The sequence below is a fragment of the Hippoglossus stenolepis genome, chromosome 6 (assembly GCF_022539355.2).
Source record: "Hippoglossus stenolepis isolate QCI-W04-F060 chromosome 6, HSTE1.2, whole genome shotgun sequence".
NCBI classification, from domain to species: domain Eukaryota; kingdom Metazoa; phylum Chordata; class Actinopteri; order Pleuronectiformes; family Pleuronectidae; genus Hippoglossus; species Hippoglossus stenolepis.
In genome coordinates, this window is record NC_061488.1 from 3,448,838 (window position 1) to 3,470,657 (window position 21,820).

Genomic DNA, 21,820 nt, shown 5'->3' on the forward strand with positions numbered 1-21,820 from the left:
TACTTGTACAGTATCGACAACATTGTGAGATTCAATGCAATGACGTCTGAAATAGTGTAAAATGGTTGTAATCTTATTAACTTCACCAAACTATTTTACGTTTATTATGTTTTCTATCATTATTTCATTACAATATTAATGTGATATCGTACATTAACTAAGTATTAACACCCACAAATAGATGGTTACATTTACAGAGTAATTAAAAGTCCCAGCAGTTGATATTTTTCTATCTTGTACGTGCAAAGATGAACAAATATCTCCTGTAGGGACTTTAGAGGCTCGGGAACCAATCACCAACAAACAAGTTTAGAAAATGTCCTTTGTGTCTGGTCAATCTCTTTTTTAAGGTGGAGGTGTGATGTGAGGATGAACGGTGTGTTGAGGGAATTTTAAAATCCTGCCTCCCGCATCTGTAATGTGGAGCAAATCACCAGAAATGCATCAGTCAGCAAAAAGCATTACGATTCAGATCCGTAGCTCAGTTTTTTTTTTTTTACTATTGGACATAAACATAATTGGCACTTCTTAAAATACATAAAGGGACTCGCTGCAGCCACAACACTTCTCTAAACATGAGAGGATATTTCTGTCTCACGGTTTACTCCTGTAATTGTGTTCCTGTTACTTGTTGATGTCCAGGGGCCGGTGATCTCTTTGTGCCAATGTTGTTTGGCATCGTGTTTGTTCTCTTAGGGCCTTCATCGCTTTATCACCTCCTCAGTGCCCTTACATCAGACGCCCCCCCCCCCTGCAGTTCTTGAACTTGAGCTTCTTCAAGGATGGTTCGATAATCTCAACGTTATTGCTTCGGAGGCAGAAAAGCAAGGGCCTCAGCTTGACACGCAAACTTTATTGAACCACCAAATGATTTTATGACAAAATCCCTTGATCACATTAAAGTCAAGATTGGCAACATAAAGAATGCACAGATGGTGGGATCTTAGTAGAAACCCCCCAAAAAATTAATAAATCATGTAGCGGTGTGTGATGAAAGTTCTGGGTGAGATAAAGACTTGACTTTACAAACACTGTGCAGCCTAATGAGTGGGTATCAATCAGCGGGGAGAAGCAGCAGATTCAGGGATCATCGATAACTTCAACCCACAAACATTACTGAGATAAAGAATCTGTAGATATCGACTTCGGACTTTTTCTCACGCGTTGTTTCAATCTTAACATTTACTTTGTGAAGGTTTATTACATGTTAATCAGTTACAGAGATTATTTATCTGCTGTGGAAGAGACCGAACTCCACGAGGGAATCATTCTCTGTAACAAGGCTTCCATGTAAATCCAGAAAACGACTAATAAGGAAATAATATCTGACTAAAGACAGATTTCTAAAGTAAACTGTTAATGTTTGGCTGATGTGCTCACATTGATAATTGGCATAGATTATATATAAAGATGGATGAAGCTTCTCCGATTCCTCCTGCTGTCCAGAAATAAAGCAAAGATGTCCTGGTTGTAGATCTTGTGCATTTGGAGTCTGTGCAGCGGGTCATCAGGGGGTGGAGCCAGAGCAGCGAACACGAGGTCGACCAATCAGGAGTCAGTCTCAGCTGTCAATCATGACGTTTCCCCCCCCCTATTTTACACCATCAAATAACTAATTAAACTTTACAGAAACATACATCAGTGTGATAAGAGCTACCTGAAATTAACTAATTAAACTATTTTTGAGAAAAACTGAGTTGATCTACATTTTAACTTTTTTAGTTTGGTTCATGTCTCGTCTGCTAACATGGAGGAGGTGGGATTTAAGACAATTCTCAATCGGGACTTTATTCTTGTTATAATATTCTCAAAATGACACGTATACACGATCATAGGTCATAAACCAAAATTAAGAACTTACATTTTGACCTGGTGATGACGTCATGTGACGAGTTTAACCGATAAAAATGTCATTACAGAGAAGAATTGTCGAGACATTTCACTAAAAGCCCAAATCTCCTGGTGGCGCTACAGGATAAGTTGGAGGAATTCATCCTCTGGGAACCATGAAAGTCTTTTAAAAAGTTTTTTTGATGTAATCCATGTGGTGGTTGTTAAACTACATCGATTAGTCTGGGCCGACCGACACCGTCCACCGAGCAACACAGCAAACGTGGCTGAAAACAGTTAATGCAGCTCAGGCGGTGAACCGGCAACAAGCCAGCCTGTGTTTCTACGACCACAATCAAAGTGTCACTCGGTGCTTTTACAACACTCGACGTTTCTGCTGCGCTCTCACATTACGGCTGCACCTTCACACCCTTCAAAACCAAATCCCTCACTCCCACAGCAGGGAAAGCCGAATCTCAGCGGTACACGCGGGGGAGGCGGCGTTAAGAAGCGCGCACTCACACAGAAGACGTGTCGGGATTTGCCAATCAGTGAGGCTCTCTCACCGAGCTCATTCCGAGTGTGGGGGGGGTGGGGTGTGCACGACCTTAATGCTGTTTCTAGGAGCTGAGAACTCACATGGGACAGATAACAGGAGTCGGATTCCCCCGGACTGTGTTTACACCAGTGAACAGTGATGATTTAGTCGGTAGTCAGACTGTGTGTGTCTTCGAAACGTAAGACGTTCTGATTTATGACGACACTTGATGATAAAAAACCCTCTAAACATTTTACTGAGACTTGTTAATTTTGTGGGTAATTGCTTATGTTTGAGTACTGAGCTGTAAATCTCCTCTGATTATAATCATGCGGAGGCGACATTTTAGAAATTATGCTTTTTAATTATCTAAATCATCCGTTTTGGCAAATACACACAGTTGATTGGTCTTGATTTCAGGATGAATCCTAATCTCTTCAGCGGGAAACTGATATCTGGATAAACCCAAGTTGTTCAGAGTCTTTTCTTCATTCGAACATCCATCTATTATCTATATTGCTTTTTCCTCTGAGGGTCACTGGGAGGGGGGGGAGCTGGAGCCAATCCCGGCTGACATTGGGCGAGAGGCGGGGTTCACCCTGGGCAGTTCGCCGGTCCATTACAGGGCCGACATTCTGGCCTTGCTCAGACCCTTGTATTAATATCTGACAGATGCAATCATCATCCTTCACATGTGGCATTTGCATTCACACAGCGGAAAAGAAAGTAGCCGCCGGGTCTGAACGAGGTCAGGGGGACACCCGCGGGCAATTTAGGCTACATCCATAGGTTTTATGTGCTACAGATACGCTGGATGTCATCACACGACCCCCTTCCAGAAGAAAACAATCGGCGTTAGCCTTGGCTACAAGTGGATAATCGATTTCTTGTTGTCCATGTTGTATCTGCTGTCGCGCACTAAAAATACAAGCTATTACCGAGTAATTCCTGTGTATGTAGTGGTCACATGATTTTCAGACGTGTTAGTATGTGTGTAACGGAAACGTAGTTGTTTGGATGTAGCTCAGCTCCTTGTCTCCGGACTGTGGGAGGAAACTGGAGCAAAAGGCAGAAACAAGGCGAACATGCAAACTCAGCAGAGCAAAGCCACAGCCGGTGGTTAGGTTCGAGTCCAGAGGGGGATAGTGTTCACTTTACCTCCCTGCCCTCAGCTGAACAGTTATCTACTGTTATTAAAAAGACCTTTGGCACCTTTTAACTTATCTGGTCCTCAGACTCAGACAACATCTGAACACACTCACCTGAAACAGAGACGCAGGATTTAAGGTTGGGAAGTAGGACTCAGAGTTTCATTCAGGATAAGTCGAACAGTTTGGGACGTTCACTGATTTGCTTTCTCGCCACAAGTTAGAAGAGAAGATTGATTTTATGTCTGTGTTCGGTGTAAGTCACATAAAATCCACACAATAAAACCTCTAAAGTTCACCCTCCTGTGTTGTATCATACAAAACCAGTTAGTTTAAGATTTCAGTTTGTGTAAATATTAAATAAACGACCAGCATATTAATCAGTGAAGCTTTAAAAGGCCTTTCAAACACTTTCAAAATTAGAAAATGTGTGAAATAAATTCAAACCAACGGAATCACTGCAAACGATTGGATGTGTTTGCATTGACCTCCGAGTTTTCACTATTGACCGAAAGCAAAACATCTTGACAGTGCTGAACTTATAAGTCAGTTAAATTAAATAAATATCAAAAAAACATATAAACATCTATAGATACTAGAAAAAGGACGATTGCAAAAAGTTATAATCGAAGCCAAACATCCAAATGGTGAAGTCACATTAATTTGTATCAGGTTTCTAATCTGGTCTCAAATCCGCTCGTTCCCTGTGTTCGTGTGAGAATTTGACCCAAACACCTGTTTATTGATATTATATTAGTTTCTCTTGTTCAAACCTGACAAAGAACAAAATATCTTCTTTATCCCAGAAAGACCTTGAGAAAAGAAACTCTCCTCTAATGGTACATGACTGTGGAACGTAAGTGTGCTGAATACAAATGTGACATTCTCTTCTTGTGTGTGTGTGTCCTTGCAGGAAAGTGTCGACCTTGGAGAGATCATGTTTTCACTATGCTACCTGCCGACCGCCGGCAGACTCACACTGACCGTCATCAAGTGCAGGAACCTCAAGGCCATGGACATCACTGGATACTCAGGTAAGTTCTCGTGTGTGCGTTTGCGTGCAGGCGCCGGAGCTGTGTGTTTGTGTGATTCACCTCCAGCTGCAGATGAGTCCAAATGACTGATCCACACACACACACACACACACACACACACAATTGTAAGTGTGTCACAATGAACAAACAGTGGAGAGCCACTTCCACCGCTGCGTTCTGTTTATTTCAGCCACTATTAATATTCAACACTTGCAATAATCAGACACTGTCAGCACATTGTTGCCGGCGCTGTTTGTTTTAATAGACTTGCTGTTCCACTTCCACGTTCCACGTTTCCCTCAAACACAGATATCACTTGTACGATGTGACATTTATTGTAGCATTAAATTCCAGGGTTCAGACGCGAGTGTGACGTTTTATTTTCCTGCCGTGTTTAATGACATTTCATGATCCTAAAGTGAGTCACAGTTTTTAATCCCCTGGAGTTTTTAGGGGGTTTAGCTGTCTGCCATTATTCCAGTCTGTGCCTCGTAAACCCGCAGCTACCAAATTGTGCCTCGGAGCACATTGTGTCGCAAAGCAGGCGCTCTCGTTTGCCGTTACAGATTCTTGGGCGGCTTACGTCGGACTGAAACGCGGCGTAATGGATCATACAGGCGATTTGCCGCCGTCGGATGAAGATTGAAATCAGCATTCATCAGGAAAGCTTTCAAAGTCGCGCTATTTAAGCGAACCGTGGCCTCCCATCTCCTTTGTTTACACAAGGCGTCGACTCATCTACATTTATTGCACGTTGCTGATGCCAGGTCCTCCGGGGGTTTCTCTCGTGCTCATGTACAAACACACACTGAGTGATGAAACAGGGCCACTGACGGCTTGCGCTTGACGGACATCTTTCAACCGTTAAAGTCAAAGCAAACACAGTCAAAGCTTTGTCTCCCGGAGGCCTGATCGTCATGCTAATTATGTCTCCTGCAGATTCCCGAATAAGACAAATAACTTTGAGAGTTTTCCCAAACACGATGATATTTTATATTCCTGTTCTCACCCATCAGATCCCTACGTGAAAGTGTCGCTCATATGCGACGGGAGGCGTTTGAAAAAGAAGAAGACGAGCATCAAGAAGAACACTCTGAATCCCACCTACAACGAGGCCATCATCTTCGACATCCCCCCCGACAGCATGGACCACGTCAGCCTGCACATCTCCGTCATGGACTACGACCTGTACGTACAAACCACAGCCGACACAATCAGTCAACTGGTCAATGAGACGATGGATAGAAACCAGCAGCTAGTTTGTTAATGATGGATTCAGCCTTAGACTTTATATAAAGATGGACGACATGACAACTCACAAATCTCAAAGTACAAAGGTGGTTTCTATCGATTAAGGTCGTTCTTATCTCACTGATATTTGATATTATTTGACTTTTTGATGCTCTGGCTCCAAACAGCGTCCAGTAAGATAACCGCACCTGCATCCTCGATATTTTAGCGTAACTTTTGTACAACAGGAGGAAGTGGAGACGCAGCGTCCATCTTCATTCATTTTTAAAATGTGAGAAAAAAGCCAAATAAACTCTGGTTCCAGCTTTTTTGTAATAAATCATTCCTAACTTATGTGGTATTTGTGGATCTGATTGAACAAAACAAGTCGTTGAAAACGTCCCTGTGGACTCTGGGCAGCTGTGAGGGCATTTGTTGACATTTAGTGGAATAATTGATGAATCGAAAAAGAAAAATAAGACTAACACTGTGAAAGAAATTGTTGGACCAACCTAAATGTTGGTAATATTCAAATTAATTGAGTTTGTTCACTGTAAAGCTAGCAAGTTATATTAACACAATATCTCACTTTAATTAAAAGAACTTAATTCATTCAAGTGTTACCAACAGAGTGGTGCAAATTTCATTTAGCAGAAATCTGAATATGCTAAACAAACCACGAGAAAAGCAAATAAAAAAGTATTTTAAAACTTTGTTCCAGTTATTGTAACTTCACTTAGATGTTTCACACTGTGGGACGTTCCTCTGTGCTCACCTTGAATTTAAAGTATTGCTTTAATACTTGCCGATCATAATCCAATAAAATATATATATAGAAACTTGAGGTGAAGTAGGAGACGTCTTGTGTCAAGAAGTTGAACCTTTGAACTGAAAAGCAAGTTTCAGAGTCTGGGGTTTTCTTCAGTGAGGGAGATGAGAGGTATTTACTATTTAATGCTATTTAACAAGCTAGTTGAACTTTCTTTTGTGGAAAAGCAACATCAATTATTAGAAGCACTGAGTCCTAAAACATGTATGAAGTTAATCCTACAAAGATTCAGATCCTCCCTCGTGTCTAATGTTGCGTTCCTTCAGAGAAAAGCTCATTCACTAGCTTTATATTTACAACATGTGAAGCTCTAACCGGAGAGGGGGGGGAGGTGGACGCGGTGCAGAGAGCTGACAGGAAGAGAACGTGCAAGTTAAAGGTCAGACTCAAAAGGTCAGACTTGAACTGTGTTCTATAAAAGGAGCAGACACACCCAGGATTAGAAACATTGCATCCTTGTGTTCTCTCCGTCGTCTGCTCTTATGCTGGGATTAAATCAAGTCGTGTTAATAATCCAAGGATTATTGTCAAGGAGAACAAAGTCCACTCCCATTTATCCTTCAGACGTGGTTAATAGAGCCGAGATCTGTTTTGATGGCCTTCGTGAGATGAGGCAATTCCAGTGTCACATCGGGGGACAGATTCGCCGCCTCGGTCGAGACGACGTCCAGATGCAGATTTGTGTCTCCTTCGATTACGAGACGTCCTCCGTGCAATTACAAACAATACTCTGATGTATGTAGATGTCGTGTCAGGTTGAATCAGACGTATTCATACGTGCATTTATTTGTGTTTGTCCCCACAGGGTAGGTCACAATGAGATCATTGGCGTGATGCGGGTTGGGTGCAGTGCCGAGGGACTCAGCAGGGACCACTGGAACGAAATGCTGGCTTATCCACGCAAGCCCATTGCACACTGGCACCCCCTGCTGGAGCCCAAGAAATCCGAGAAGGAGGTAGGTTTGAGAGGGGAGTCGTTGTTTTAAAGGATTATTCTGTGCGTGTTCATCGTGTAGAATGAGGAATCAGGGGCTTTTCCTGGTAATTCTCAGGTAATGCGTTGCTCCGGGGGCCGAGGCTTCAGATGGCTGCAGCTGCAGCAGCTCACAGCTCATGTTTGTCAATTAAGATGCAGCGACTGAACTCCTGCTCTGAGACATTTCCCAGGAAAACCTCAACGCACAATACACACATTTTTCAAGGTAGACTGGTTTCCACTTTCTGCTGAGAAAATGCTGCTCTTTAAAACCACAGAACCGGCCTGAAAACCAGTCTTTACTCCAAATTTACTCAAATCAAAGTAATTAATGCAATTAAACTACTAACAGCCAGAGGTGGAGGAAGAAGTCAAACGTTTTACTTAAGTAAAAGTACAAATAAATGAACAAAAACATCCTCAAGTAAAAGTTGAAGAACGACACAGGGGGGGGGGGGATGCAGCATGAAATTATATCAAAATGGGATTATCGTGCATATATCAGCAATAACGATGTAGCGTTAGCATGCTAGCTACCGATTAACACGTCTTTTATGTACCACATTAGAAAAACAACCTCTGTTGCTTTTAAACAATTTCAACCTTATCCCTTCTTTTCATCATAATCCTGTTATTACCTTTATCCTCCATCTGCTATTTAATATTATAAATGAGCATGAATAAAGATTTCATTGTTTGATCTCCCTTCATTATCTTAATAAATCTTCTTCTCATTATTATTGTTATTCCTTACGTGAGTGGAAAACAGTGAATCCATTCTCTCCTCGTGTTCCTGTAGCACAGTCTCTCTCCTCAGTGCAGATATTCGCTCTGTGTTGTGACCCGAGAGTGACAGTGCTGTAAAAATAATCAGCGTGTGCCTCCATGAATCATCGCCTTGTGTCTCTGTGTCCTGCAGTGGAAGGCGAGGACGGCCAGCTTCGACAGCCAAGGCTCCTGCCCCTCGCCCCGGCCCCCCGCCAGCCCCTGAGCAGAGCCACCTGTGACCCGGCCGCCCAGAAGGGGGTTTCCTCCCTCCTGCTGATCCACGTCCTGTCTGTCTGATTGAGGAGAAACACAACCCCACTGTCTCTCTCCCTCTCTCTCTCTCTCTCTCTCTCCTTCTCTGTCCTCCGTCCCTCGAGTCTAGTCCCGGAGCACTCTCCCCAGAACTGATCTAGGACCACCGTCAGCCGGCTAAGTTGTGTGAAGCACTTCGTCTTTTCAGGGTTTTAGGGTCTCTGATTTGAGACGTGGGCCTCGTCGTGACCCGCGTCGTCCTCAGAGGAGCCTGGCTGGACATTTGATATTGAGCCGTCCGGGGCCCGAGCAGATCTCAGAGACTTTCCACACGCCGAGTGTTCAGCTGCAGAGACTCTTTGATGGAAGAACCCAGCTGGGTGTCGCTCGCTGGGAGCAGCAGGGAGTCGGACTGAGGACACGTGTGGGGTTGAAGGACAGACTTCAAAACTCCGCGGCTCTCTCACGTGGAGTTCTCCGGTGCCGCATTAGCATAAAACAATACCGAACTGTAGCATTTTGGAACTTTTAGATGTAAAACCGCTCCGTCAGGCATCGTTTTGTGAATAACACGAGTGAGGTGATTTCCAGAGCTGCAGCTGTACTTCCAGTTTCTTCAGCGATTAGGCTGATCTCCGTCGTACCGAGGCCGAAAACGAAAAAACATTCTCGTCTTGACGATTTGACGCTTTACGCAAGCGGCCGTGACAAAACAGTTTTGCAGAATGAATAAGAAGAAGAAGAAAGAACTGAGGATTATTGTGTTGTTGTTTTTTGTTCAAAACGGCTGCAGTGTTGTTGCTGACTTCAGTTTTTTTTGTCAATTCACAATATTAGACGGCTGAATTCCCTGTTAAAGGCACAAATAGCTCGAAGTAGAACCACAAGCTGACAAGATTTTAAAAGAGCTGGTGGAGCTGTGGAGGTTTCACAGGGATTGTTGTGAGCACACGTTACACACCTTTACCTCTCCTCCGTTTAGCATTCAGAGCAAACTCACCCTTTTCTTCCAAGTGAAAACTCACACAAACACTCATCCTTCAGACAAACACTCTTCAAAACGTACTGTGTGTGTGTGTGTGTGTGTGTGTTTCCTTTTGTCCATACAGAAAAAGATGTGATGATAGGTATAGATAAAAAAAAAAAGTATATATATATATGTAGCCTTGTTGGTGGTGATGATTGAGAAAAACCTAAACTCCTAAAACATGCAACTCTCTTGATATTTATCCTGTCATTTATCGTACTGTTGCACAGGGAGAATCAATCTTGAACGTGTGGTACATGGAATATTTCTGAACATATTTGATATGAGGAGAAAAACGCAGCACTGCTCTTACTTCCGTTTTTTTCTTTGATTCCTTCGATGGATCCCCTGGAATCATTTGCTCTATTTATGATAAGTGTTTGTTATAAGATGCACAGATCCGCTGTCGACTCATCTGCCAATTTTTAACTCGACAGGCAATGAAGCCATGAAAAATAACTACAAAATAAGTTTTAAAATCTAAAACAAGCCACGGATACGCACCAATCGGTGCCAGTCTGGATTTCAGTTTTCTACCTGCTTCAGTGGTTCTATAGAACTTTGCGATGAGAACATTATTTCCCTCCAGGTTCACCTCCAGTAGTAGTTTTATCTGCTGCAGGCAACATCATCATTAAATGCCAGCGCACACAGGTGGAAAACAACAAACACCTGGGGTCGATTATTAATAGAAAAACAATGAGAGGAAAACGTTTGACATCCCAGGAAAGACAGTAAATCGTGTGTTCTGGTCACGTCCCCAGGATTTGTTTTTACGATGTGTGTTTGTGGCCATTTGTCAGACGTTGTGATCGATGCCGAGCTCGTCACTTTGTAGTGTGTTGGGATTTATCGTGTGGGAGGAGTAACGCTGGAGTATTGACGGACTAATGACTTTTAGAAAAACTCATGACTTTGTCTTAATTATCATCTGTCAGAGAAAAGAAGAAAAAAAAAGAGAGTCAAGGCTGAAATGTGGCTGATAAATCTTATATTTACACATCTGATCTTAACGAATGAAGCTTTGGCTGAATTAACTGCAACTAATATGCAGTTTTGCACTAAATGTAACACATCTGCCATTTACTGGATCTAGTGTGCGGTACATTTTTTAAATCTCAATCAATATTATCTCATCACTGTTGCTGTTGTGCGTGAGGGAAGCTTTTGTGTATTTAATTTGTGTCGTGTGTTGACGTTCTGGGACAGAAGAAGATTTCGTTTCTCTGTACCAGCCAGAGCTAATGTGTATATTGTGTGTGTGGGGTTTTTTTGTAATTAGAATTAGAATCAGCCATTCGCACAAATCTGCTCCAAAATGAAAGAAGATTTGCAAATTAAACTGCATTTCCAACCACTTCTGTTAAGTTTGATTCAGGTATATGGAGAATAACAGCTGGTGCCACTAATTATTATATTATAGCTATTTTCTATTAAACCTCTGCAGAAGCACAAGGCACATTAAGTAAAGAGCACCAGTCTAATTTCAAAAGAATGAGAACAGAGGATAAAACACGGTGAAAATGTTGCATTTATGTTTGTTTCATGTTAGATTGAGATCAGTTTCCTGTGAGTCCAAGATCTGATGTTTCATCTGCTGCTATTTGTCATTTCTCCATCGAAGCGTCTGTGGATGTTAACGTCTCAGATTTATTCTCTAAACCTGTTTCCAGATTTGCTCTTTGATACTTTTTCGATTTTACTGATTCACTAAATTTTCCCAATTCAACACATCTTGCGAATATTACATTTCCCAGTGTCTCCACTCTGTGTCTTTATGTGCAAATTAAAAAATGGGTGGATGGAAACACTTTGTATTTATTTACATGCAAATAGACAAAACACAAGCAAAGCAAATTTAAATCAGCTGCAAATATACAGACAACGCAACCAAATTACAGAAACGAACAAAAGAGATCAATGAACTGATCTGGGACCTGCTCAGAGTTCAGTTTGTGACCCTTATTGAAGTTACTGAGGTTGGAAGTTATTGTGAAATTAGCTTAAATGTATTTAACACAGCAAGGTTCATCACTTTATCGTGTGTGGACTTTTCTATGTTATGGACTTACCTTGTTTTCCCATTTCTGCTGCTTTATTTTGAAACTCTCCTTGTGTCTCTCTTGCTTTACCCTCCTCTTCCTCGTCTTCCTCCTGTTTCCCACTCTTGTGATTGTCTGCACCTGTTCCTCATTTTGTGTCACGTGTGTTTAATTATGAACACAACTGTTCTGCCTCTGTCGTCTCTGTGTTTCCCTTTGTCTCAGGTTGTCTTTTGCATTCGGCTCATTTCAGTCCCGTTTGTTTCTTCCTGTTTTGCTGCTGGACTTTTTCTAGTGTAATTGGATCGTCTGTTTTCTGCCTTCCTTCAATGACTATAAGCGTGTTTAGTGTTTTTCCATTGAACTCAACTTCCCCTGCCTTTGCTTCAGTGCCTGCATTTGGGTTCTCCTCACCAGAACATCACATCAACCTGCAGCACGTTTCTTAATTGCGTTGCATTGGGATTAATTGCAATCACGAATTTCTTGATTTGCTTTAATTGTCTCTATTTGCACGTGTTGATCTCCACTGTACTCACTGTTCCTCTATAAGCCATTTTAAATGTAAGAATTAGAGCCACGTACACAGTCACCTTTTCAATTATTTTAATGGTTTTCCAACAAGCTGCTTTATTTCTAAACACAGAAAATGTAGGTTAGGTTTTCTATCCCCTGCTGCTTCCTGGGTCTCTTATAATATAAAAGAAAACGGGTCTTATTGAAAAGGAGGATCCATATTTCTGTGAGAAACATTATTTTCCTCCAGTTCTCAGTTTATGCTCCACTAGAAATTGATATTTAATCGTGTTTTCTATATATTTTTTTGCTGTAATTGGCAAACACAGATACAATCAGTTCATTCAGGCCAGAATGCGCTCCAGAGTCGATGTGATATCAGGCAGGAAAAGTGCAAACTGGGTAAAACTTGTACTGATCACGTCTTTTTAATGTGAGGACCGTTTATTGAACAGAATTCAGTTTGGTGTTATCTCAACAGCAGCAACTTTTTAATCTGATCTGTAACCGTGCTCTTTGGCCGTGGACTCGTCTAGACTCTGCTGCCGGGGCCTCGCTCAGCAGCAGAGGACGAGTAAAAGCACAGAACGCCAAAACTGTTACAGAACGCAGTGCATTGAACACACTATATATCACGGAGTTTGTGAAAGTGTCGTTGGCCAGACGTGGAGACGTGAAGATGCGTTCAGCAGACCCGGCAGGATCTGTTTTAACCATTTCCTCCGTGGGTTTCGTTTACCCAGAGCGAGCGAGCTGTTCAGTGGCTCAGTGTGTGTGTGGGAGAGCGAGACGACAGCTGATGATGGGTGGACGGGTCAGCATCCACCGCAGCAGTGGCATTTCTCTAATTGGCACTTGTTGTAGCGAGAGTGAGTCAGTGCATTATAGTTCGTGCTCGGCGTAATCCATCCCGGGAATTCGAGTCACCCCCAACCACGGACGTGACGCTTTAGAGACTCGCTCTCATTCACGCTGTTGTTGAACTTCCTCTCTTAGGTTTCTGATACTTTATTTAAATGTGAAAAAAAAATCATCTAAACAAGTGGTTGAAAAGTCGTTTCTGTTCCACCTCTTGTTTTGAAGAAAAAGAAAAAAAAACACGTGCTTTATGATGGTCATATATTTCTCTGATATGTGTGTTTTCATCGTAGAAGAAACCTGTTGAATCAATTGCCTCCATTTATCGACTGTTTCAAAACCCTCTAGCTTTGCCTACTATTGTGATGTTTCTTGATATGATCTCGTTTCCCCTCCTAACTGTTATGATAGCACTGAATTTCCAATTTTTTTATTGAGCATTTTGTATCTGTAATTATAGAAATGTTTGAGAAAAAAAAAAACATTCTGGTTGGTGGACATCAACGGTTAGTTAGTCTAAGACGAGTCTATTATGAGTTCACTTTAGATTCTAGATCGTTATCAGGACTCGCAACAAGTGAGGCCGGTGTGTAATAAAGTCAAATGAAACAGCACAGCAGCCACGAATCCTCGTTCTTTGGTTTCAACAAGTCTGATGATCAACAGCAGACCAGTTTGTTCTATTCTCTCCCATGCGGTGTGATGTGTTATCGGTTCTGTGACAGGATTTTTCTTTTTCTTTGATTAAAAGACTTATGCAAAATGAGCTCGGCGTTGTTGGTTTTGTGGCAAACACACAAAACACAATAACAACACAGCGAGTGGCTTAACAAGCGGTGAGGGGGACGCAAAGGAAACGGGATTCCCGCTGAGTCAAATGGTCAAATTAAATGAGGAGAGGACGCACACACACACACACACACGCACACAAGACACACACACACACACACACACACACACACACACACACACACACACACACACACACCACAGAGCGAGCAGACTCCACAAACACCATTAAACTAATTGGCATTTCCATGTCCTTTTGTTGGCTTTTGGGGTATTTTACACAATATGAAAAGGATTCAATTGGTAAATAATTCGTTCAGGAGGCTAATTTATATATTTAAAAATGTGAGATATTATGTGTGATCTGTATAAAATGTATGTATGAATGTAGAGTCTACAGATTGTGAGGTTAGTGCAAGGTTCAGATTTTTGTATCCTGCTAATTCCTCAAGCCCGAGTGTGACTTCTCGTTATTTATGTCACTGAACCAGCGTCTACAAGAGTTAGCGACTTGCTACACGCAGAATAAGTGATACGGGAACGAAGTGTATCACACATTTAAAATAATTATATGATAATATAATATATAACCTCAAAACAGGCCTAAAGAAACCTAGCATTTTTTAGCTACTTTACACGTGTTACTGATCATCCTGAAAAGCTCTGATTACCAGAAATTCCATTGTTTTAAGATGATCATGTTATATTACGACCGTATGTAAAAAAAAATTAAGATAAGCCAATATAGAAGACCCTGAAATCATTGCATTCTCTTAAATGACCAGCAGGGGGCGACTCCCCTGGTTGCACAAATGGGGCAGTTTCTAGAGAAAGGTATGAAAAAATGACCACGTCTTGATTTACACTTAAGTTTATAACAGTTTATGTCACAATCTCTAGTTTCAAGTCTTCAATACAGCTGATGTTCATTTAGTAAATTATGGTCCATTAAGAGTCAAATATGCATTGGGGCATGGATGCTGTGTGATTGACAGCTACTACCGTCCAATCGGTGCAGATCCCAGGTGTAGGTGCAGCGTCCTCAGACTCAGTCAGGCTCCACCCCCTCGCTTCTCCAAATATGGGGACTTTTGGTTTGAAATAAAATAAGATGTCGCTGGACAAGATTACAAACTCTGGTTCTCAAACCAGTGCAGCTGGCTAACTTAGCTTAGCACCGAGACTGGAAGCAAAGGGAAACGCTTCCCAGTCTCTGTGCAAAACTTCCAAAAGGTTTCCCCTCAAGGGTTGACCGGCATCTGGCACATGCATTGTTGACTATTGCAGAGGCATGTTCAGTAACAGTGGAAATCCCATTACTCAGGCAACGTTAAGCCCTATCATGGGAAGGATATGTACAGATTTAATGCCCCTATTTTTCTATCCTTGCCTTTGAGAACATGACACCACTTCCCCCGCTGTCACACCAGCAGCTTCCTCTTCATGGTCAGTCTGTAAATGATTTGGTAGCCGTCGTCCCAACCGTAGAGCTGCTTCTCCTCTGGGTTGTATTTCAGACTAGCGTGAGCTCCGTACCTCCTGGGGAAGTAGAGCAGGGGAGCCTCCTCGCTGATCACGATGTCGTTGACGTCAAAAACGCACTGGATCCGCGAGCGACTGACCAGGCGGGTGTTGTAAACGACATAGACGGTCCCACAGACCACAAAAGCCGCCTCCGCGTTGTCCCTTGGGCACCGGGTGTCCCAGATTTGTTCTATATCGAGCGTGGCAGGGTCCATCTTTGCAAGGTTGATGTTGGGCTCACTGTCACTCGAGGCGAACAGGAGCCAGAGGCCCTCGTCATCTGCTGCGAGGTCCGCAACAGTCTCAGGGTTGAGGTTGTAAACACTAGCACGGCTGTCCACAGGGAACATGGCGATATCCGTCACTACGCCACTCATCAGGTCATATTTGACAACCTGCAGATCTGTGTCAGCCTCCTGCATTATGTAGTACAAATATCCGTTATGCACAGCACTGCCAGGACCGCTCCAGGCAAACGGGAGCCGGATCTGTGTGCTGCCGGCGACTCCCGGAGAACGGGAGAAGTCCTGAACAGAGTTGAACTGGTAGATGACGTCTCCTGATGTCCCGTTAAAGACGTACACCCTGGAGGACCTGGGGTCTCTGGTCCACATCCCCTTGGGGCCGCCCACTCTCTTCAGGATCTTCACCGATCTGATGCCAGAGATGATTTCTACACAGTCTGAAAGAAAAAAAAACAACACAAAGTAGAAGGATAATGCTTCGTGTGTGGAAACCAGGAACCATCGAGGAACTTTGCTTGTTCCTTTGCCCGTTGAGCTCCTTCAGTCTCTCGTGGGATGTAACAGAGCTGCTAAGTGAAGGGAGCTGCTGGTTTTCTGAAGTGTTTTCCCAGATTCCGTATGCATTTCAATTTCTAAACTTTTTGTAATAAAATTCTCATTGTGGAGGGAGTCGGGACGCTCACACACATTCCTGATACAGCAGATTTGACTCTTTCTAAATTATATTTTTGTTTCCACATTATGGTTGAATGATTTGAAACATTGCAGGGGTAATAAATCAACCTGAAGGGGAATTAAAAGTGAAAACTTTGTTTAGGAAACTGAAAATACAACTATTTAAATCCGCTGTCATCATTAGCTCCATTACCATGTTGCAGTCAAATGAAATGTGTGTCTGCAGTCTGGCGTTTAGAAACTTTAAGCCGCCTGCAGCAGTCAGAATATGGACTTTTCCAAATTCAGGCAGATTTAAAAGCAGTCAAGGGGAAATTGAACACACAGACTCATAACGAGAGGAAGTTTGAGTGCAGCAAACATGACAGCACGAAGATGCTTTTTGTGAGAGAAGTAAAAATAAATCCTGCGCTTTCACAAAAATACACGAACAAAGGTTCCCCCCCCCACTGATGTGTCCTGAGGGGAAATTTGCATTATGCTGAGAAAACCCGAAGTGGTGACCCCGCGATGCAGCGCAGTTCGTTCTGGGTCGTTCCACAGACGTTCACAATGGGTCGCTGTGTGCGGACCTCACTCCCGCGAACATGAGCTCGGAGATTAACGCCGCTGACCTCAGGGCAGTTTCCTGTCCCTCCTCTCTGCAGAGCCACTGCTCCAGATCTCACACAGAGAGAAACCTTTATTCGGCATTGAGGTTTTATGATATCACTGCATAATTCCGTGTGTTATCGATTGTGTCGTTAAGTCAGAATAACAAAGACATCCGTGCGTTTCTTTCTTGCTTCGTGAGAAGAGTCGGTATAAATGGCACCAAAGGAATTTGATGATCTAACATCAGCCGTTTAGCTTCTGGAACCAATTAAGTGCAACACTATAGATCTGATGCTTAATGTGCCACACTCAGGGTTGATGTGTCTCATGGAATTAAAATCTGATTCCACAACTTTCCGCATCGTGCTCTAATTGGGTGATAAATCCGTGTGTTACCTGAGTGAATGACTCAGTGCTCCACTTGTACTTCAGCACTCTTTTTGGATGTTGAGTTTATAAAGACGAGGGCTGTGCTCAAACAGCAGAAACCGTTTCTGGGGAGTTTAGCTCTGCTGAAATAAATGAGTCGCACCAATGAGCCACATTTCTCCTGGAAAACATGACTGTCCACTGACTCCGTTAAATGACTTGTAACAACGCCGTGTTTGTTTCCCATTTTCCAGGAGCATGGTTTTTCCAACACAGCGGCTCAGCAGAAGGAGCTGGTGTTGTGCCCGCTGAGATGTGTAATGCAAACTGAAACTCTGAGGCATGTATGCTACCGAACCTCCAGGGTGGGCTGAAAAATAAAGGATGAAATGCAGCAGAGCACATGTGTCCGAAGTGTGTTTGTGTTTTTCCCCGCAGCTCACCAGAGACTCTGGAGTGCAGCTCCTCCCAGTCGTCCTCCTCCTCCTCCTCTCCTCTGCTCTCCTCCAGCCCCCAGACCCCCTGCTCCACCACCTTCTCTGCCTGTTTGGCACAGGCCCGAGGCGAAGTCTGCGCCCCCACGTAGTCCATCTCCCGCTCCACCCGGTCCACTTGCACCGCGGCTCCTTCCAGGTCTTTGAACAGGGAGCCGTGCTCGTTGCTCAGTCCATCCACGGTCTCGGCAGTTAACTTTCTGAAATCCTGCAGCTCTGTGTGGTACCGAAGGGACTGGTCGTGCCAAAACTGCATGCGGTCCTGGGAAGAGCAAAAACAAGTGTAACCCACTGCAGGATGAGATCTGTCTGCTTTTTACTGTTACCTAAGTTACCTAACGAGGAGCAACAGTATATTTACTTTGTTCAGCCCTTCAGCCCCTTGATGGCTGCAGGGGCTGCAGTCTGTTGGCCCACACTCTAATATCTCATTCACTATTTAACACATGGCCATGAAATCCTGTGCAGACAGTCTTAGTTCCCTGAGGAGGAATTCTGATGAGCCTTTGGTCTGTCAAGGTTGAAGTTCTTGGTAGAAACATAGTTTTGATAGAATCATATGATATGAGCTTATAGGAAAATGCTGCAGAGACTGAAGGAAGAAGAGTCTACTACAGTTACATCGGTTTTCGAGGTAACATGAGGGGGAGCGACTGAGCTCGGTCACGATTCAGAATCACAGAAATGCAAAATACTGTTTATATAAACACACACTGATGAGTTTTTATATATAAAGTATGATTAAGACAGAAATTGAGTGTGAGGATAATCAGTGGAGAACAGGGCTGTTGTGTCTTAATAGCTTATTATGGCTGATGATACCTAATCAGACTGCATATTATTATGCAGTCTGCACAAAAAGAAAAACAGTAAGATCAAAATTTTAATTTGAGTAGCACTACAATATCTGCAAAAGTGACAACATTCCCCTCGGCCTGCTTATAATACAAAGAATATGACTTGCTAAAATAAGATGGTAAACATGAAAGTTATCCTGCGTCAGTTCATTTAAATCATAATGTTAAACAGCAAAGTGGGAAATGAACCGAAACTTCTTAATCAAGAACAATCTTAATAGAAGACGATGGGTTATATACTGTTTGTATCTAGTTATGTATATACACGTATCAGAATATACTAATAAGGGCTGTTAGCACTGTTAGCATTATATGGCCCAACCGACCCCCTAGATCCAATCAAGCTGCACCAATCCTCACACACTCATAGATATCGATACCCTAAATATGTCATATTTCATCAAGATCCATGAATTACTTCCTGGGTTAACGGGGAAAATGTTGAAGAGAATACAAATTCCTGGATCTGCCCCCTGATTCAGATCTGCACCAACATGTGATGGGTTTTTCCACATCCTACCACCAAGTTTCATGGTAATCATGCAATTAATTATTGTGTAATCTTGTATAAAATCAAACAAACATACAAACAAACAGACAAGGGTGAAAACACAACCTCCTCGGGGGAGAAGATAACCACAGCAAACCGGTTTGTAATCACATCTCGTGTTTTTCCTTCTTCTTGCTAATCCTGCAGATGTTGCATTAAATGCACCAAACCTCAACCTGCTAGCATTATCATAACGAGGAACGTCTTCATGCTGACGTTAGCGCGTTATCTCAAAGCACCGCTGGGCCTCGGTGCTGGTTTCTGTTGCCCACCACGACAAATTCCAGATGGTAAAAAAGTGTCTGTTTGAATCAAAGCATGATCAGCGAACACTGGACAGCGCTGTGTTTCCTCTTTGTCGTGACTGACAGGTGAATAATTCACGGTAAGATGTAATAACTGACGGCTGCTCCACCGTCTCCTCCGCCTCGCTTTCATTTCCTCCCCCCACGCTCGCTTGTAGGCCCGTGGTCAAATGGAAATGGAAGCTCAATGAAAACTTGCTGATGAATTGCCCGTGCTCGTATCAGTGCATATTGAAATTGAGACTGGAGGGAAGCCACGGGGGCGAAGTGAGCGGGATTAAGCCGTAAATAGACGCTTCATTTCATGCGGATTACAACTTGATGATTTGTCATTTTTGCTTCGCGGCCGCACACTTGATGAAAAAGAAAAAGAACTATTTGAATTAGAGTTCGGTTAAATGACCCCGAGAGGAAACCAAACATTTTTTAATCCTCTTCCAAATAACGACACACTCACCTCAAGACCAACAGAAAAGTGTTTCCCCGACACACACAAACTTTATAATTCAACAACAAAAACCAAACTCCACTCCGCTGCCTCCCCCTGAGGCTCTTTGTTGTAAAACAGATTTGTTCCCCATTTGCAGAAGACACCTTTCTATTAGTCCGCTGGGATGTTTGATGCCACGGCAGCAAAGGTTGCACTTGTTCTCATTACTTGTGTGTCATTGTCTTACATGCCGAAGGAATTATAATGTTGCTGAACAGGGGCCGCGTGTCGCATGAGAAGCGGAGCCCTGCATGCACCAGCTGATATCCCGCCAGAGGCCCCCTTGCCAAGTTGATGAGCTGGGCAGACATTGCATTAATTGGCCCGCATTAGTTAAGACATTAAATTCAAATCAAAGGAGGAGGCGGCGGCCATCAGGAACTGGCAAATATGAACTCCTATTTCTATTGAGCTACTTAAGAGGGAAGTTTGCTGCCACTTTGTGCATTAAAACAGCATTTTATCGATCAGTGGTTCGAAGGAGGGGTTGCTTCTTACCTCAATGGCCAACAACCTGTTCTCCAGATAATCCATCAGGCCCTGGTAGTAATACTGAGCTGCTGTCAGAGTCCAGGCTGTGGAAACCAGCAGCACCAACACCGGCTTCATATTGAGTTTCTTTGTGAGTCCAGAGTTTCACACGACACCAGCGACACCAGTACAAAGTGCAACCGCACGTGTGAAGAGGTGCGACGGACAGAGAGAGCAAGAGGCCGCTCAGAGTTTTCCAATTCTTTGACCGCTCTCACATTTGCTGGAATGTTTTCACAAACTCTCAGGGAGGAGCCTCGTGCCTCTTGCCCCTTGCTGTCCCCGGAAAAAAAAATAAAAAAAATGAATGAATGTGCTCCAGGAAGTCTGTGCATGTGTGTTTGTCTCAGCGGGGATTCAAACACAAGACGGACAAAAACTTAGGACTCAATTTTTGATGACGCTCGTTTGTTTGCTCAGCGTTTCTGTCTCTACACTTTGGAGCAGTTAAAATAAGAGCGCAGGGCTTTTATACATCAATCCATACACTGTTACATTACTGCTATCATATGCAGCTTCCTGATGAAATGCAATCAGTTGCATTGCTGCATGCAATCATTTATTTATGAGCTTATTTAACAGTGCACATTAATAAACGTTGGTGTAGATACAGAGTTAAATAAGAGGCTGTAATTCAAATGAAGTCCCTGAAACAACAAGGACAAAGTCACCATGAAAGCAGAATATGAGGATTAGACAGTAAAGGTATTAGAACACAATAGAAAGCCTGTATTGTTATAATATATTGAAATTAGTGTTTTTACAGCTAAACAATGCAAAGAGTTTATGGCATTTAAAAGAACATTCCACAGTGGATGCACTTAAAATGTAATTCTTACTATTAAAACGCTTGAAGAGCAGCAGACAACAACATTCCTCCTGTTATGTGTTTTTTTTTAATGTGTTTATAATGTGCACAGAACCAAACCGTTAAGGGGCAAATACACATAAAGAGAGTGGAGGAGGACGCCAGCGATACTTGTGTAGAGGAAAGAAGTTTAGTGATTAAACACAGACTGTGTCAGCAGAACTAAGATCCAGTTTCTAAAGTAATCTGAGGAAAACACAAAACTGTTAAACTCTTGTTTAGAAGTGAAGAAGAAAAACATTTGCAGTGTTGCATTTACTCCATTAAACAAGAGTCAGACATTTATGGCTTCAATGGTCCCCACAGTTGATGGTTATTGGTTCCAGCATGTAACACACACACACACACACACACACGCTGACTGTTAGAATTATTCAATAACACTTTGTTGTTACTCGAACAGACATTGTGAGGCTGTGATGTGTGCGAGCGGCTGTAGGTTGTTCTCGCTGCAGGAAACACGAGGGTTTGATTACACACA

General features: G+C 42.9%; 2 protein-coding genes across 2 annotated transcripts in view; one reads left to right on the forward strand and one right to left on the reverse strand.

Moving 5' to 3' along the window:
* Nucleotides 1–13,815, forward strand: part of syt6a (synaptotagmin VIa) — a gene marked incomplete at its 5' end in the record, with an annotated part of 35,492 nt that extends 21,677 nt beyond the window's left edge. The window contains 4 exons of the mRNA XM_047340141.1: nucleotides 4,430–4,550; nucleotides 5,567–5,738; nucleotides 7,415–7,565; nucleotides 8,505–13,815. Of these exons, the coding sequence (XP_047196097.1) occupies nucleotides 4,430–4,550; nucleotides 5,567–5,738; nucleotides 7,415–7,565; nucleotides 8,505–8,576 (516 nt within the window). The remainder of the gene's footprint in view (nucleotides 1–4,429; nucleotides 4,551–5,566; nucleotides 5,739–7,414; nucleotides 7,566–8,504) is intronic.
* A 903-nt stretch (nucleotides 13,816–14,718) lies between these two features.
* On the reverse strand, nucleotides 14,719–20,684 carry olfml3a (olfactomedin-like 3a). The gene is made up of 3 exons (XM_035158228.2): nucleotides 20,439–20,684; nucleotides 17,688–18,000; nucleotides 14,719–16,043 (listed from the first exon to the last, which is right to left on the reverse strand). Exons 1-3 carry the CDS (start codon nucleotides 20,547–20,549, stop codon nucleotides 15,259–15,261), a joined length of 1,209 nt encoding a protein of 402 aa, XP_035014119.2. The 5' UTR covers nucleotides 20,550–20,684; the 3' UTR covers nucleotides 14,719–15,258.
* Nucleotides 20,685–21,820: the final 1,136 nt, after the last annotated feature.

Excerpts from the sequence above, each read along its gene's own strand:
- olfml3a (XM_035158228.2), bottom strand. The coding sequence starts at position 20,549 with ATGAAGCCGGTGTTGGTGCTGCTGGTTTCCACAGCCTGGACTCTGACA. Across the intron at positions 18,001-20,438 it reads ACAGGTTGTTGGCCATTGAG|GACCGCATGCAGTTTTGGCA; the intron begins GTAAGAAGCAAC and ends TGCTCTTCCCAG. Across the intron at positions 16,044-17,687 it reads GCTGCACTCCAGAGTCTCTG|ACTGTGTAGAAATCATCTCT; the intron begins GTGAGCTGCGGG and ends TTTTTCTTTCAG.